Source organism: Poecilia reticulata, chromosome 9, assembly GCF_904066995.2.
Source record: "Poecilia reticulata chromosome 9, P_reticulata-male-v2, whole genome shotgun sequence".
NCBI lineage: Eukaryota > Metazoa > Chordata > Actinopteri > Cyprinodontiformes > Poeciliidae > Poecilia > Poecilia reticulata.
Window position 1 is genome coordinate 8,514,547 of NC_088838.1, and position 18,339 is coordinate 8,532,885.

The window sequence follows — 18,339 nt, forward strand, 5'->3', positions numbered from 1 at the left end:
AGGGTCAGTTAACAAACCTACTGCTGCTACTGCTAATGATGTACTGAATAAAGAGAAGCTCAAAAGAAGATGAGCTTTTTGAAAAAAAAAAAACATACTTTCTTAAGCAGATCGACATGAGAGAGCAAATATACAAATTGGTGTGTTTTGCTCTCTCAACTTTCAAAATAGATTTTTCTTCTTTAAAAAAATAAACTTCAGAGATGCAGGATAGAGGCTTACAGGTGTTAGATTTTACATTTATAAGGAAGTTGACTGGTTGCAGAACGGTTCGATTGGGTGTGTAGCTGGAAACGGTTTGAAACTTAGGAACTTAGCAGATGGCTGAAAGGTCCGTCCATCTGTCACTGCATTTCAAGGCCTGGCTTCACTGAGATGAGCTGGTAAAATGAACCTTTTGGAGAAAAGAGTAGAATTAGCATTTCCACAGAGGAAATACTGTTTCTTTCTTATTTAATAAATAACCATCTATGCAAACTTTTCTGAGAGAGCCAACATTAACATTTGAACTGTGGGCACATTTTCTTTGACTTGGTAAATTTCTTCAGCATTCGTTAAATCGAGTTATTGCCCAGTTATGAATACATATCCTGAGAGGTTTTTGTGGTGATCCAATTTTTATTCTTTTTTGGTTGTTTTGGGGGAACGTTTGACAAATAAACCATTTGTTTTTATTAGTTAGTCTATACAATATGTTTTCTTATCGTTTTGTTTTTTTCTACAGAAAAAATATCTGAGACTTTTAAGTTGTGAATAGAAACCACTTTTGAAGTGTTGCTGAATGTTGAAAATATTCTTACTTCTATATTCATACTTACCATGCTACTGTAAAGCTGCAATATCTCTTATACTGATCCGAATTATTTAAAAAACGGACATTGGATTCTACAAGATTGCAATTTATTACTTGACTAAATGATTACATTCACTCTTATATCTATAATTCAAAACTTGCAAGCTTCGAGGAGGAGTAAAATAACAAACTGTTACCTCTCTGTTGTCTCTTTCTCTCGACAACAATAGGTATTTTGTCCCAACACAAATAAGCATTAATCTTAGGATGTTAAGATTTTTCCCCTATGAATTAATTATATTTCTGGCTGTACAAAACTTAAATTTTCTTCCATTTACTAGTCAGGCCACACAACTCGTGTGTAAAGGTTCAGGGCGGCGCTTGACATTACAACGAGCTGGTACCTGGGATCAGATAAGGATATTAAAAATAGAAATAATCAAAAGTTTATCAGTGATGTCTGAAGTGCTCTCCACATTTATTGGCACCACTGGCCAAGATGTGTAACAAAAATAAAAAAAACCCTGAAAAAGTAACTGCTTATCACAGTCGCATCTCTCACTGAAAATGCTACAAAAAGCCAGCCTTTCCATTTGTTCAATGGGAAAAAAGCTAGGTTGGACTCAACATCCCGCAGTCTCACAAACAAATCACAGTTTGTGAGACTGAAGGGTCGCGTTTCTCACCAGGTGGCCAGCAAACACAGGAGCACCACAGGGGATTAGATTCTCAGGACTCATTTTCACTACTTACACCTCAGACTTCCTGCAGCATTTCCGCAGAAATACTCTGACGACTCTGCAATCTTCCGGTGCAGAAGAGAGGGACAAAAAGCCGAGGACAGAGAGCTGGTGGACGTATCTTGTCTTGAATGGGAGCAAAACAAAGGAGGTGATCTTAGATTTCAGGAGAAAGTATTTGATTCAGTCAGTCTTGTCCTGGAGAGTCATCCTCTGGGTATCATCATGCAAAAGCATGTTTTTCACAAAACGAAGAACATTGCAGGAACATTTACATCAAGCGTCATCTTCATCAAACTGTCTTACACCATAGTATCTTCAGTCAGAGGCATCTTCAGAAACACTGGAACGTTGATCACTACATGAGTTCCTTCTTATAGGCGTGTCAAACTCATTTTCATTTTGAGCCTTATCAAGATTATGAAGGTCCTCAAAGGTGTCTTATAAAGTATTATCTTGAATGTTTTACGTAGCTATGTGTCCCTTTAGAGTGTAGAGGGTCACCTAAAGAGACATCCAGTCAAATTCGACTTTCACACTTGTTCTCTAAAATAATTTGTAGAAGAAATGGGAGTAATATAAGTTACAGCAACTGGTCATTTTCTTTAGGGAATAATAAAGTATTTTTAAATTGAACAGAATGGTTAAAAAAAAAAAAGTGCCATAATACTTTAATTTAGGATTTTCTACCCGACTTAACCAGGGGTTGCTATAACAGTGGCAGGCAGTGTGACTAAACCTTGACTAACAGAAATATATCCAGTCATCTAGATGTACTCATTACTCGCCTTTGTTTTAAAACATCTAAAACCTTCCCTGACATTACCCAACGTCTCAGTCTTGACTGTCTACAAGGTCTGTAGTCATAGCAACAGCCCAAACCTCTACACAGCAGAACTAAAGTAAGCACCACACTGTAACTTCCCGAGCAGCGAACCGCTATGAAGCTTCTGCATGAGTTATTAAAAACAGGTCAGCTCTTAACATGGTGTCATCTCCTTCCTTTCCAAAGGGCTGAACCCATTCTGACCCGGATGAAGGAGGATCACACGCGCATTATTCTCCCTGCCATCGACAACATCAAGTACAACACCTTCGAGGTGCAGCAGTATGCCAACGCCGCCCACGGCTACAACTGGGGTTTATGGTGCATGTACATCATCCCGCCTCAAGAGTGGCTGGACAAGGGGGATGAGACAGCCCCCATCAGGTGAGGGCACCAGCCGGAGAACGGCCTCCATTATAGATGAGGATGTTTGATGAAATATGGATAGCTTTGAGATATGACTTATTCATGTATAGAGCCATCAAACTGTGGGGATCCGCGGTTCAGTGTGCTGCACACAAATAAAGCCGTCCCGTAGTAAGCTGTCTAATTAATATGACGAACGCCTTCATTCTGATGCAGGATCAGGAGGCCATTTTTGATGAGGTGTCATTAGTGTAATTGTGAGTTCCATCACCTCCCACCAACACGTGACCTTCAACCCCCAGCCGGAGGACAGGGAAGCATAGAATATTTTGGTCCATAAGAAATACAGTATAGAAACTTCACTGTGTGAGCAGAAGAAGCACTGTAGTGTCTAGCTATCACCATCAATGTACTCTAAGGTTTTAAAAAGTTATAGATTCAAAACTTTACAAAAAAAAAAGAAAAGTTACATCAAAAAGTTCTTATGTGAGGTGATGTTTCTTTGAGACACCCTAAGGACTACCAAGCAGTATGAAACGTTTATTGAAAAATAATGTTTGCATATTTGTTAAAACGTTCACCATGACCTGACAGTGTAATATGAGGAAGAAGTAATATGAGATGATGAGCCACTTACAGCATCTGAATGTGACTGTGTTGTTTAGTCATTTGCATAATTCAGAATAAATAAAAAAATTATCCTCAACCTTACATTTGGTTTCATTATCAAACAAAATGTAATAAATGGCAAAGATAACCTGGGCTGCTTGGCAGTATAACGTAAGAAATTCACAAACGGGTGAGAATCAAAGTCACTGGTTTCTGTCAGTCTGGGAAAGGTCACAATCCCAGAACAATAGTTCTACGCATTGTGGGCAGGAATGTCCAATTACTGGTTGTTAGGCTCAGGAAGCAATTTCTTTTTCTCATAGAGCGAGGTTTGTTTAGATAGCTTTTCCCTGCTCTGTTAACAGTCATAATTTATGCATTTGCTCAGATTATCTTTATAAGAAAAGCCAATTTGTATGATCTGAAGCATTTATTTGAGTTTATGGCAAAAACAGACCATTTTGTGAGAGAGCAAGCTATAAATATGGTATAAATGGACAACGCACAAAGAAGTCTAATTTGCAGGAGCCACAACTTTAAAACAACAAAAAAAAGGACTGAGGAGGTCAAAGGTTTCATGCTGTTTGATCTGTTACTGGAATATCAAGTAAGGTTTCCAGTACTAGCATCTACATTACAATAACATACATTCCAATGATTATCCTCTGAGATTATTTCATTGGCTTTTTAATTATGAACAAGAAAAACAAGAAGAAAACTTCAAGCTAGTTTTATCTTTAGAAGCTGATGACGGCTCGGTGCATGGAGCTAAGTGTCGTGCGTCTCTTCAAAGCTTCGTAAAAAACAAGACATCACTGAGTGTCGGCCGCTTGGCATGTGGTGCACCAGCGACGCAAGAGGAGTTTCAGACGCCACAGAGTCGGTTCCGTTTCCCTGTTGACAATAGGCTACCAGCAAACTGATCGCCTTGGGGGGCGGCTGAAGTGTGTCGTCTGTGTGGATCTCTATTGGAAATCGCTATGCCGCTTGTTTTCTCAGGGTCTGTGTCCATCAGTGACAAAAGCTCTGTCATCCTCAGAGGTCACTCTAACAGGCCTCTTTTTTATGGTTGTTTGGATGGATTGAATCACACGCACAAAAAAAAATTTGCAAATGGATGCCAGAATGTGCAAAGCTGCCACTTTCTGAGAGGACAGGAGATTGAAACCATTTCGGAGACGTGACAGAGATGGACAAAGGCTTTCATCTGCAACTGCTGTGATTACTGACGGCACGTTAAAACGGAGACGACAGAACGGAAATATTGTAGAGATGGCAACCGAGTGTATTTTCTAGAGGGGGGCAAATAGGAAACACTCAACTTAAGTAGAATGATAACAATTTCCCAAGTGGAAACGAAAAGTGTGTTTATGTGCTTGTACGGCCAAAATGAGAGTCCAAAATCATTCTTGAAAAGATGCACAGAACTTTTCAGTGTGCCACTTACTTGAGCATGATGCAGATGGACAGAATATATATATATATATATATATATATATATATATATATATATATATATAGTGGATCATTTTGACTTAAGATAATACATTATTCATAACATGAACCTGATGTAAGCTAAGGTCAGCATTCCCTGCACATTTTTACTTCAAGATGTCATTCAGCTTAAAACTACAGCTAAACTACAGGTCAGCTACTTTGTTTCATTGTTAAGTAAAACACCCTTAGGTGTGGAAGTTGTTACTGTAGGTAAAAGATTCATCAATTTTCTGTACAAGTTGTTAAAAAAATGTCGGAGGAATTGCAGAAACTGCAAGTTTCTTGAACCGACACCATTTTGTAAAGCAATATGTTAGCTGTTCATTTACATCGCCAAACAGCAGACAACAGGAACAATTCAGCACATCTGATGATAAATCAATGATTTTTTGTCATGATTTTTACATTTGACACATTTGTTGATGGATTGATATTTTGAATTCATCTTAAAGAAAAAAAAATTATAATGAGTTCCATTCAAGGACGACAGAAAGGAAGTTATAGAGAGGAGCTGCAATATCCTCGTGTTGATGAAAATATGCGAAAATAAATAAACAAGTGATGTTTTAACTTATATTACATTCACAGTTTGACATGGGTATGGTTTATCATATTTGCTTTAGCTGTATTCGCCATTTTCCAACCTATTGCAATAAATGGACATCATTGCAATGGGACTGCACACTGGCCTGGTCATGCCGGAAAAAAAAAAAAAAAGTATCAGCAGATCAAAGAGTTCAGAATCCGGCTACAAAATTATGAATGATGCATCTCAGTTCTAGATGATTCATGTTGCTCTGCCCCATTCTGTATTACTCGTTATACTGCAAGCAGAATGAGCAAGTATTAGGGCATGGGATGGGTTGACCCCTGCAGGCTCACCATCTGCACTCCAAAAATAACCAAACCATGTGACGGTGAATCAGTAAAACACTTCAACACCAGCAAGAGTTACTTTTTTTTTGTACAAGAACTCACTTTTTAAGGCTTTCATTCAAGTTACTACCCTCATGCATAGCATAGCAACTAACTCTTTCTTCTTTTTGTCAGAGTAACTCCTTATTTCTTTTCCTTTTGCTAATTTATCTCTGCTTTCAGATTGCTGCTGTAACATCTCAGCTCAGAACGAGCAAATGAAGAGGTGATTCTTGAAGCCACTTCACATGTATGGAGTTTAGCCTTTGTTTTCTTTTCTTTTTTTTTTTCTTTTTAGGAGGAACAGATGGCTCTAATTATTCACATAATTGGCTTCAGTTAATTGGCTCTAGTAAGGGGGAATTGCCTTAATATTACGCTTTTGATCACCTGGCACATCAAACAGAATGAGAACAGCATGGAACTTTGATAGGAACTACTTTACACTACTTAAAATTCCCGATGTATGCATCGCACCTTTGGTGCTGACTGCTCCGCCGCTCCGAGGACGTCTCCGCAGCATCGTGCGTTTGGAGAAGAGTCAAAGCCGCGGATTACGGCGCTAAGGTGCCGAATCTGTCCTTACGCACGCGGAGACGGCGCTGACGCTGCCAGGGGAAGCTCTGCTCAGACGGTTTCACACAAAGTTTGTGGAGTGTGGAGCGGCGCGGCAGGTGGCTTGTCGAAAGGATGAGAGAGGACGAGGCAAATAAGGCTGAGTGTCTTCCGGTTTATCTGCATAAACCGAGACACTTAAAAGCCGTCTGGTCGCTCTCTTAAAATGTAAGCAAGAATTTATTTTCGTTATGTCAGGAACCACAAGTATGCATGTGTAAGTTAGCAGGCATAAACAATTATATGCAGTGTTGGCTTTTGACAAAAAAAGGTTTCTTTTTCCATCAAGTTATATAATCGCATGGAAGTGGGAGAGAAGGAAGCTGCAGCTCTCTCAATTTTAACATTAATTTTGCGCTGCAGTCTCTCTGAAGTGTTCTGATTTGAGCGCGGAAGATTAATTTGACACAAGACATTTACCATAAATACCACGATTCAAAGCCATTTAAACCACCGTATCAGCAATAGTTTTGTAAAGGAGCTTTTACTATACAACTCAACTTTCTGAGTCTTCTTTTTTCTTTTTTTTTTTATCCAGGATGTTCAAAATAAAACTCAAAGAGATGGCTTACACTGTGTTTTATCTGAAGTCTGAGCTTAAAAGCCTCTTTCACTTTGGCTCTCTCGCCGTACAAACCGATGCACTCTCTTAGTACAGAGTCAATAAATCACAATGCAGCCCCAAGAAGCTCTTAAAAGTACCGCCACGTCCCTCTGGCTAAGGCTGAAATGTTCACTTGTGGGTTTCTTTATCTATGTAATAATGTGCATGGTTAACTCGGTTCAGGAATTATGTTGGATACATGAATTGAGATCATATCTGGTCTCTCCACAGTGTTAATGCTCCCAGTATAAAGGCTGACTGAAACACTGGGAAGACTTGGCAGGAGGGAAGCACTAATCATGGAGCTGAGAGGGAAATAAAACTGTTTTGTACCCTGCCATCCTTTAATGCTCTGTGATGTAGAAAATGTCTTAAGTAATAAAAACATTCTCTTTTTTTTCAGTAAAGTAGGGCATATATAACGCCGTATTCTTTAATTCTGTCTGAGATGAAGCTGTTTCATTGAAATTGTAAAAAAAAAATGGCAAAAGGGGAGAAAGGAGTTTGTTTCATTTGTTTTGTTGTTTTCTTCACATTTTGTTTTTGTGGTTGAACTCTTTTATGACTTGTCCCGCCCCTTTACTTTTTCATTCTGACAGCAGTGAAAATGTTCCCCAAAGTGGATTTGTCAGGCGAACACTTGACCTGTGTTTAAAGGCCAGTGTTGTTCAGCACAGCCGGTGACAAATGTCATCATAAATAAACCTCCCAGATTTCCGCCTGAACAGGACTTTTGACCAAGACAAGTTTATTTAGTTTCATTCCTTAGGCATTCCAGCTCAAATCTACCAAAACGAAAAAACTATATTATATAACCTGATCAATCGGTAGATTTGTTTCTCTCACTTGAGCTTTTGAGTCTTAGTTAAACTGCATTAAAATGTTTCAGTTGTTTTGTTCATGGGGGACAAAAAACATAATACATTTTACTTCAACTGAGTTGCAAATCAAAAATGTATTATTTACTTAATTGCTTGGCATCTAAAAAAATATGAAGAAACGGTGTTGCTGATTTTGCCAATGCAGATTTGCATTGCATTAAAAGAGAAATTTGGTTATTAAACATAAATTTAGAGTTTGAATTTGGAACTGTTTTTTTTTCTTTCTTTCTTTTTGAAGATTTAAAATACAGGCAATAAATTTTTGCACACAGTGGATTTATTTCAGTAGTTAAATCGTCTTTTAACTACAATGTACAAGGCCAAAGACAAAAGTTTATAGCGACTTGTCAGCAGTTGCTCCAAATTTCTGCTTTTTAATTTGATGTTTTTTGGACTTTGAGCTTTATAAGAAGCAACTAAAATCTCGCCTTTTCACCATTTCTTTTGACTGGCTAATGTTTTGAGTTCTTTTCTGTGCAGTGCTTTGTGATATGCGCCTTTGAAGTTTCTATATGCATAAAATGTTACTTACTTTCTTAAAATCATTTCCATGCACAGCTAAGCTCCATATTAGTCATCATACGCCAAATTATTCATACTGCAAATTATTCATGCCTCAGGCAGACTTAGGCTTAAATTAAGCTTTTAATTTTACCAACATGTTTCATCTGACTGGCTGGGTTGCTGTTTTTTGAGCAACCCGGCCAGAGTTCACACTTGACTGGGTGAACTCTGGCGTGAGCTAAAGATTAGGGCGATTGCAAGGAGACCTTCCAACCTCAAAGACTTTTGAGCACATTGGCAAACATTAATGCAGAAAACATCAGTGGAAACTGGAAAAAAAAAGACAGTCATGCCAATCAAACTTTCTCCTGATTATTGGGAATATTGTAAAAAAAAAATGCACATGCCATTTTTAATTGGTTGTAACCAAACAAGAATTTTCTTTCCTTTTCCATAGTTTTATTTTCTTTCCAAAGATGCCAGCCTCATTCTTACCTGTACAAACGTCTTGGTTGAATAAATACTTTTACATCCTGATCTACTGAGGGCATGAACAATTTGGGCTTTACTCTGAGAAACTCTGTGGCTTCAAAGTGGAAAATAACAAACTGTGTTCTATCAGCATTGCAAAGGGCCACTTGACCATCAAGTCAACTACAATTTCGGAGGCTATATGACATCAATATACATCGATTATTGATGTGATATTTTGCAGTCTAGAAACATTCCCAATCATATACACAACTTCTAATAGAACGCGAGAGATTTTACCTCAGTGAGAATGCAAATATATCGGGTAAAGAAAATGAAAACAAATGGCTCTATTATAAAAATCTCCACTTCTGTGCCTCCTGTGCTAACAATCCATTGGCCTTACTCGCATGTAAATAAGGATAAAGCTACCTGCTTTAAGTGCTCTAACTTGCCTTTGGTCCCGTTGCCAAGTGTCCCGATTACTTTGTCGATGAAGTATCTTTGAGATGGGCTGCTACGTCTGAAGAGTGCTTCTCAGAACTCTTGGTGCTCATAAAGTCTTTGTGGTAAAAGCTGCGATAAGCTTTTCTGAGTCCCTCGATGTCTTTGCTCCTCCGGTTGCCAGCGGCAAGTGGATCAGTGGTTTTTCTGCCTCGCCCAGGTAGAAACACAGTCTCTCTTGTTTGTTTCAAAATATTTCCTATTAGTTGCGCTCACTCTCTATGTGATGCGGCTCTCGTCTGAGTCCTTTTAGTTAAGAGGGTACAGCTGGTGTTTGTTAATCAGAGTCATGTTGTTTTCCCCCTTAATGAGCCTGGCACCCTAATGCATATGCAATAGTGAAAAATATGTATCGCAGTTTAACTTCAGCCTCAATGAATACCTTCTGTATTAAATTATATCTCTCAGGGATGAATGACAGTCTGCAGCCTGAACACACAATGCACCCAGCATTTATCCTGCTGTGTCTTTATAAGCAGAGAGGATGCTATAAGAACTTTTATCCATATGTGACTATCTGCTTGTATCTGCTGCAACTCGTTTGAGAAAACGCATATGATTGCATTTATCATTTCAATAGAAACCATTGTTATCCTAAGCTACTTATAGCGGCTAAATCCTGTATTTTAGACCAGTGGTTGCTGTTGTTTCTGGTAAGTGCTCAATCAAAATCTGTTATGCCAATCTTCAACTTGACTCATAATCATAAAGTCAGTTATTTTCTGTACAATATCTACTGTCTTGCCATGTCTATTTAGAACCACATAAATCCAAACCAAGCAGAGTAGGAAACCATTTCCCCCCTCCCGCTAGCAACACCTGAACAGAATCACACTCGACCTTAAATAACCCTATGGGCCCTTCAGACACAAAATGAAATATGCCCCCTAGTGGCGATAAATACCGGAAAAGCTAAATGGCTCCTACACTACAACCAAGGTAACCATTAACTGTTTCATCCCAGTTAGAATGTCATTTAGCTCATCTGTAGCTTTGTCCTTAATTTGCCAAGCGAAAAGAATGATATCAGGACATTTTATGCATCGTGGATCAAGACGTCTCGTTTCTGGGTTGGGTCAATAGTCATTTCAGTTTAGCTGATGTCCTTCATGTCAGGAAGACTGACAAAAGTTACATAAGACATTTCTTTGTACAAGCAGAACTTGTGCTTCTGCGAAGTATCTTACTTGTTCCGAGCAAATTCAAACAAATCTGACTATAGTTCTTACAAGATCAACATTTACGGAGAAAATTGACTTTGTCAAATCCAATTAAAAAGAAAAAAAAACTGAAGCCCAGTACTGAAAACTTGAGGCAGCTTTAAAGAACTATGTTGACTTGGATCAAATTTATCAAGATAGATCAGCATTACTACTAGAGAACGCCATGTAAATGAGAGACCATTTCCATATGAATTTTTCTTTATACCTGCCTGATGTAAAACATGAATTTATCAGTTTTAGTGATATGTTCCCTAATCTCTAAAGCTTCTGTTTGTGCTGAGGTGGAAGCTGAACAGAATTCTGAAGCGGACTGCACTGCAGCACGTCATCTGCTATAAAGTGAAAAATGGATATGGAGGGTTCTTTTGTTGCCCCCATGCCTCCATCTCCCAGAAAATAACTTCTGTCTAAAAGATGCTTTGTTTTGAAATGTGATAGTAAAACTCATCCTTTGAGTGCAGATAGAGACTTTGAGCCTTTTTAGGAAGCAGGACCATAAGTAGATTCTCTTCTTACGTCTACATTAGAGGCACATTGGTTGGCTACCGTGGAAGAACCTGAGGAGGAATATATAAGGCCGTATTCTTTAATTCTGTCTGAGCTGAAGCTGTTTTATTGAAATTGTAACAAAATGGCAAAAGGGGAGAAAGGAGTTTGTTTCATTTGTTTTGTTGTTTTCTTCACATTTTTTTTTTTTGTGGTTGAACTCTTTTATGACTTGTCCCGCCCCTTTACTTTTTCATCCTGACAGCAGTGAAAATGTTCCCCAAAATGGATTTGTCAGGCGAACACTTGACCTGTGTTTAAAGGCCAGTGTTGTTCAGCACAGCCGGTGACAAATGTCATCGTAAATAAACCTCCCAGAGAACCTGAGGAGGAATTTTGGAAGAAAGAGTTTAGTGTCTTTAAATGTGTTTTTTTTATTCATTTATTTATTTATTTATTTTTTATCTGTCTTTCTCTGGTTATTCAGGACTCCGGCTATGATTGGCTGCTCCTTTGTGGTCGACCGGGAATACTTTGGTGAGATCGGTCTGCTGGATCCTGGCATGGAGGTGTACGGAGGAGAGAACATCGAGCTGGGCATGCGGGTGAGGGGCTGCGTTATACCACGCTGACTTACAAGAGTATTTATTCCTATTGGCCGTTTTCACATTTATGTTTGTTGTTGACCATTTTTTTCAACCAAAAACTTGAAAATATTTCGTTGGGTATCCATATGATTTCAAAATAAAGTATTGCATAACTGTGAAGGGGAATTATCTGTGGGTTTGAACACAAATTTGAAGTGTGTGGTGTGAATTTGAAGGCGACACTGTTTATTCTAAAATTGCTAAATGAAATCAATCCATGCTACCAGTTGGCAGCAGAACATATGAATATGGATTTGTGTACATTCATATCATCCAACATGCTGCTGCTCTGTGATGGCAAAGTTGTGGAAAGTTAACAGCAGGATTAGGTTATAATCCAAACATAAATTATAACCTAATCCTAACACAGAACTGTTCAGTCCGTCATCTGAAAATGGCAAGACTGTGGCACAATTGCAAACCTGCCAATAAATGGCAGTGCATGCAACTTAACTTAAGCCGAGGAGACCAGACTGGAGTACGTTATTGTAACAAGAGAAACGTTCCATGGATGTACTTTTCCAAAGGAGCTGCATATTATCACAGGGATTTATAATGCAACTTGATTTCTGGTGAGAATTTGATTTGTCTTAATTAAAAGGCAGTGGATTAGGAAGGGGGTGGGGGGGTTTTGAGATTTTCTGCAAAAAAAATACTTTAATTAGATTTTTTTTTTTTTTTTTTTTTTTTTAAGATGGATGATTTTCTGTCAAATCCCAGCCTCCACAAAACGCTGTAATTAGAAATCCAATAATTTGTGTCAGTGTAGGGTTGAACGGCTCTTCCGGGACTGTTTGTGAAATTTATTTTCTAACTTTTTAAAAGCACTTTTAATGGAGATTTGAATGTTTCTCTGCCTAAGGGATGAAACTTAGCATACAAAATACAAGGGGTGCCAAAGGAAGCTATGATGACACATTTAAGTTCGTTTAGTTGGGAGTAGAAGGGAAAAAAATCCCCATAATGCAAATCTTCAGCCAACCCAAAAGGCTCTAAAGCCGGTATAGAAGAAAAAAAAAATGCTAATCTTTTTTTCGCTGCTACTTTGAGTTGAATTTAACGCTTCATGTGACCGGGTGGCATGCTGAAGAATTGGTTAGCTTTTAAATTCAGAAAATGTTTCTCTCCAGCCGAGTGGAACCGCTCTGAATCCGGACGCCCTCCTTGGGATTATTGGAGAGGGGAACGCTCGAAAGTTTCAGAATCTCTAGATGGCTTTAATGACACATCTGAGGTGCTTGGGGCTTTACTGGTAAAAAAAAAAAAGAAAAAAAAGCACTTGAACTGAGGCTGGAGAATGGATCTTGGGTTACAAATTGCTGCAGTGCTTTATTGGAGCCAGAGACATTTATGGTTGTTGATGACCATTTCAAAGCCTCCCATTATACCCCACTGAGTAGCTTTCCTTCTATATAAATAGCATGTTTTTGCTGCCAGCTGCAGTAATGATACAGTCATCTGGCCTCTCGTGTTTCTAGCTGATCGTTGGACTGCCGTTATCGTAGAGTGATAACTCAGCAGTTTCTGTTGTGTCTCAGCCTCCCCCGGGGTTAGGCACTGTTTTGTCATTCTGGGAAGCCGCTTGGGCACCTCAGGAAACCACACTGCTGTGTCAGATGAGGTTTGTGGGCAAGATCCATTCAGCTACAGGAGCTAAAAAAAAATAAAACCTTAAAATGGACTCTCAGATACCCAGATTTTTTACGCCTTTAAGGAAAAACACCACTTCATCCTGCAGATGATGTCTTGAGACTGTCTGACATACATCGCTATGATCAATTTGTTTAGATGTATGACGATACATGTTAAATAACGCTCTTTAAAAGAAATTATCCTTGGTTTGTTTGCTTGAAATTCATTAAACATTTGAAATGATCCACGGTTATTGAATGGTGGGTTATAATCTACTGTACTGGGTGTTAAACTTAGAATATTTTATTCTTATAAGTAGATTACTTGCCTAAACCTTGAATTAGTCAGTAGCTTTGGTCACACAGATAACAGAGAGAGTAGAGCAGGTGGGTTGAGTAATTGTCTTGCAGTTGGAAAGTTGCTGGTTCGAATCTGGCTTCCTCCTGTTGCACATCGCTGTGCCTCTGGGCAAGGCGCTTAACCCCACGCTGCCTACCGATCTCTGTATCGGTGTTTAAACGTATGTGCTTTGGTGAGTGCGACTGGGTGAAGGTGGCTGTAATGTAAAGCGGATTAAGTGGTCAAAATGACAGGAAGAAGAGACAAAACCAATCAGCCAGATCAGAACCAAAAGAAATGCTTGTACAGGATTGGTTTGTGACAAAACAAAATGGTTGCCCATAGTGAGCGCACCTGAGAAGAGGAGGAAGTTAGAAATACAGGTCAAGAGGGCCAGTCTGTGTTATTGAGGGGTGTTTCATTACTTTGATAACTAGAAAGTTCATCCCTTTTGTCTCTTTCAAAGCTTTCCTTTTGAGCTTTTGAGCGAGTATGCGGAATTTGAGAGTTCATCATTAAAATATATATGATTAAGCGTCCTTTGTGACTAGTTTCAATATAACCTTTTCATGCATGAATTATGATCCTTTGTGTCAGAATTTTTTTTCCATTTTTTTATTTTCTTAAGGCATAAAAAAAGCTGAAATTTTTTTTGTAAAAAAAAAAATTTTATTTAAATTTTTTAGGGGATCAATTGTGATTTTCTCCAAATACAAAGTTGTTATTTGAAAAATACATCAGTAGTATTCATCTTTAGGGGTTGTCTGATGTCACAATATTTTTTTTACCTGGTGGAGTCGTCCACAGCAGTAGGAGGGACCGGGTCGATTGGCATGCTTTTTTGTCTGTCGGCCATATTGGATTTAACTAAAATAATTTCTGCAGCTGATGGCCTGTAGCTGACAGTGTTTTATGATGTATTAGTGTCCACTTCAGTGGTCTGTGTGCATTTATAACATAAAAGTCCACAAGGAGCACAAGAAAATTGGCTTTTAGATAACTGTCCACCGTAGTGACCACTTTGCATGAAAGGGATAATACATAGTGTGGGAATATAGTGAGTCTCATACATATTTTCTGATAAATAAATGTAATTTTATTTCTACTCAAATCATACGACGGGGTAGTTGATTAAAACATATTCACCCTTCAGACTGACTTTCGATGGATGCGAGACTGATATGATTTCAGTTTCTGGATATAATCAAGAAGCCTTATCAATCGCTACACTGGGTTCAGCTCTCTCCCACACTAAGCTGCTTAGTGACTCAAATTTCTCACCGTTTTACACTTGCTCAGGCATTGTGGTTCATGAAATGAAGAAAACATCCCGCACTGTTTGCAAACACAATTAATTCCCTCACTCTTCTTTCTTTTTGACCCATCTGTAAAATAAAAAAAATTTGAAAAATGCCATTGAGTTCATGCCAAAGCTTGAATAGGTCTACGATGAGCAACCAGCTTGACTCATTTATAATATACAGCCACTAATGGAACGGAGTCAGGCGACTGGCGGGTGGACCACAATTACTCCTCCCGGGCTGTGCATCGAAATGAGCTGAGTGGGTTACCATTTGGGGAGAGGCTTGATTGACAAGAACATGTTTAGCAATTAGCCAGACCAGCCCACAATACCAGAGTATCAATGCAGCGAGCTGACAAAAGGCCGGGTTCGTCCGGGGGATGGTTACTTGCATGTTTTCGTGCGGGCCGCCGACTCGGCGTGGATGAAAAAGGCTTTTAAGGGAGCAGCGAACTGCTTCCCTCATTCCAAGCAAGTTGGGAAGCAAGGACGTGCAAAAATGTGATTATGCAGCACACGGTTACGAGGGTGCCACTCTTTTCGAGTGGAATGTGATAGAATAAAGTTAATGGCAGAAAAAATTAATTAAACATCTCATTTGAGTTTCCGGTGTGCTGAGGTGTGAAATAACTTACGGGGGCCAGGACTTGTAAATGATCAGAAGCTGGAATGAATCTGCAGAAACAAAGAAAACTGGCAAGATGCTCGAAAATTATGTACGTAAATTATTTAAATCAATGCGGAGGAGCTTTTTCTGTTTTCATTCCTACTGTCCATAATTAGAAAGTTTGTAGCACTTTGTATTCAGACGCCTTAAACTTTTTCCGCCTTGCTCACGTTACAACCACAAACTGAAATATATTTTGTTGTGAAGGTGGATCTGTTGTGTGAAAAACGTCTTTCAAGTCCTGACAGCTGTGTTTTGGTAGGTGGCTGTGTGAAAGTTCAAATGCTTCATCAGAAACACAGCTGGAGTGTTGCCTTGATTCTTCCATGCATGTCTGAGGAATCCTTTAATTTCCCGTGGCAACGAGATGCTGTTGCTCCTTGGAGCCGCAGTTTCCAAGCTTCTGTACTTCTAACTCGCAGAGCCACCCTCCCCTGTGACTCCACCACTCAGCTCCTTCAGACTAGCCAGGAGCAATTAGCAAACAGCTGGTGGGACTGTGCATCGGCTGATCTCATTATTACAAGCTACTTCTCAGCGAAACACTGGTGAAAATGTTGTTAAAGGGTTAATAGAGGAGCCATGTTGTGATGACTTCCTGAAGACAGAGTTTCAGAAAGAGAAGGAGCTTTTAAAGAGACAGAGGCGCAATTTCAAGATCCTAATTTCAAGCACACTGAAATTTCTTTTGTTTGTGTTATAAAGTGGCACTATTAAATCGCTGTATGTATATGTTAGACTATTTCCATTTTTGGATAATATATTGAACAATGATCTGTGAGATGTTCAGAGTTTGAAATAATTTTTTACAACCCAGTCCTGCTTTAATTTTTGTCCTTTGTATTTATAGTCTGTGTTTTTTGGTCTGAAGCTGTTTGTTCTCTTCTAATTAAAAACAAATATATACTGGATTGAGCCTGAAAATGAAGGTGGAGTCTACCTACTAATTGGTTGACTTCTAGAGGCAGTTGATTGTGCTATTAATTCAGGGGTGTCAGAGTAAAAGAGAGTGTAGTATATATGCGTGACACTCTTTACAAGTTTTTCTTTGCAAGTTTTTTGTGGAGAAACGTGTCTGGTGTGTAAAGTTTGTGGTTGAGAGCAATGTGGGCACCTTATAGGTACTGAAGGCATTTTACTTGATGAACACCCGACGCAGCCAAACATAACATTCTTTCTGTCTCTATAACATCGTGTTTGATACACTTGTAAACAATTGTAAATGGCTCGTCTGAACTTGGTGCTCACCTCTACCGCTCCGTGTTTAAGCAGAGAAAAATGATCTTGAGCAGAAATGATTAATTCTACCAGAAGTGTCCGTATGAGTTTACTTTGTGATGAATCTCACACCCCTCCTGCTCTGCTGAGCGCCGCACTTACCGAGCATCTCGGGAGGCGAGCGTTTTGCTTTTTGTTTCTTTAAATGTACGGTACAGTCACAACTCTTATCTGCAAACATTATGTTACACATACAAATCAACTGAAGACAAGCAGCTGATTCGGAATATGAGGTTGTATAATCATTGCAAATTTGAACATCACTTGCTTTTCTTTTGTGACATAAATGCTCTACAGAGTATTGGGAAATCTCCAGAGAAGCAGAAAAGCTGGCAATGCACAGTTCACTTCCAGATTATGTTGTGAATACGTCTTTAAATTAATGCACTTTTAAAAGAATCAAAAGTGAAGCATGTTTTATTCAAGTCCATTGACATTTTGCAATCTCATTGTGCCTGAGTTCATTTTGCCATAACATAATGGTAGTTATGAAATGGCAGTTGGCAAAATATTGTCCAGCTCTGGACACCAGTAATTGCGTCCCATGTTCAGCCATTAGGTAGTGGGCGACGCTTGATAGGAGAACACTGTTTTGACAGTAAGACGCGTCCAGCAGGATGGTAAGCCATCTGCCTCGGCCATCTGGGAGGTGAGGGACAGGAAAGAGAAATGGGCCCACAGGAAAGCACCACACCAGGGACGCCTGCAACGGGGTAGAAAAGAAAATGCAGGGGAAAAAATGTGTTATTTAAAAGTAGATGTTATTCAAAGTATACTGTATGTAGCATACAATAAGGAAAGTAGTGGGAGATGTAGTTATCAGAAGACAATCTGATCTTCCTCTGCACTCTAAAACTGCTGCGTCATGGTTTCTTACAGTGCTGTGTCAGTTGCTGCAGCTCAAAACACTTCGTGGGTCTAAAAACGGAGAAAAAAGAGAGAGCATTTTGTAGAACATCAAGTACTGTCACCTCAGTGCAATAGGGTTGATGCTTATGATGCACAACCATTTTGAATGAATGGTGTTAATTTGAGTCTGTTGCTGTGTTACGGGAGAGTAAGGCGACTTTTGCCATTACTTCATAGTGTATTTTTTTTCTCCATATTAATATTTAACTGACCATTTGGAGGTGAAAATGCAATGATTTAAGCAGTCTATGAGCAGTAACGAACAAAGTCCAAATTAATCAGAAAATAGGTCAAGCTGCCCTCTGTTGGAGCCACTCCAAGTATTTAACATTCTCGCATCAGTGAATCTACGTTGGTTGAATGAGATTATTAAAGTTTTAAATATCATTCAGATTTAGATTTAAAAAGATTTTTATGGAATAATATAACTGATCAATGCTAAAAAAAATAAAATTATTGTATTAAAAATATATATATATATATATATATATATATATATATATATATATATATGTTTCTATTTCCATTAT

General features: G+C 38.8%; 1 protein-coding gene across 2 annotated transcripts in view; it reads left to right on the top strand.

Annotated features, from left to right (window-relative positions):
• Positions 1–18,339, top strand: part of galnt9 (polypeptide N-acetylgalactosaminyltransferase 9) — a 116,205-nt gene that overhangs the window by 60,235 nt on the left and 37,631 nt on the right. For both annotated transcript variants that reach the window (XM_008417601.3, XM_008417604.3), the window contains 2 exons: positions 2,546–2,743; positions 11,522–11,639. In XM_008417601.3, coding sequence (XP_008415823.1) covers positions 2,546–2,743; positions 11,522–11,639 — 316 coding nt within the window. The remainder of the gene's footprint in view (positions 1–2,545; positions 2,744–11,521; positions 11,640–18,339) is intronic.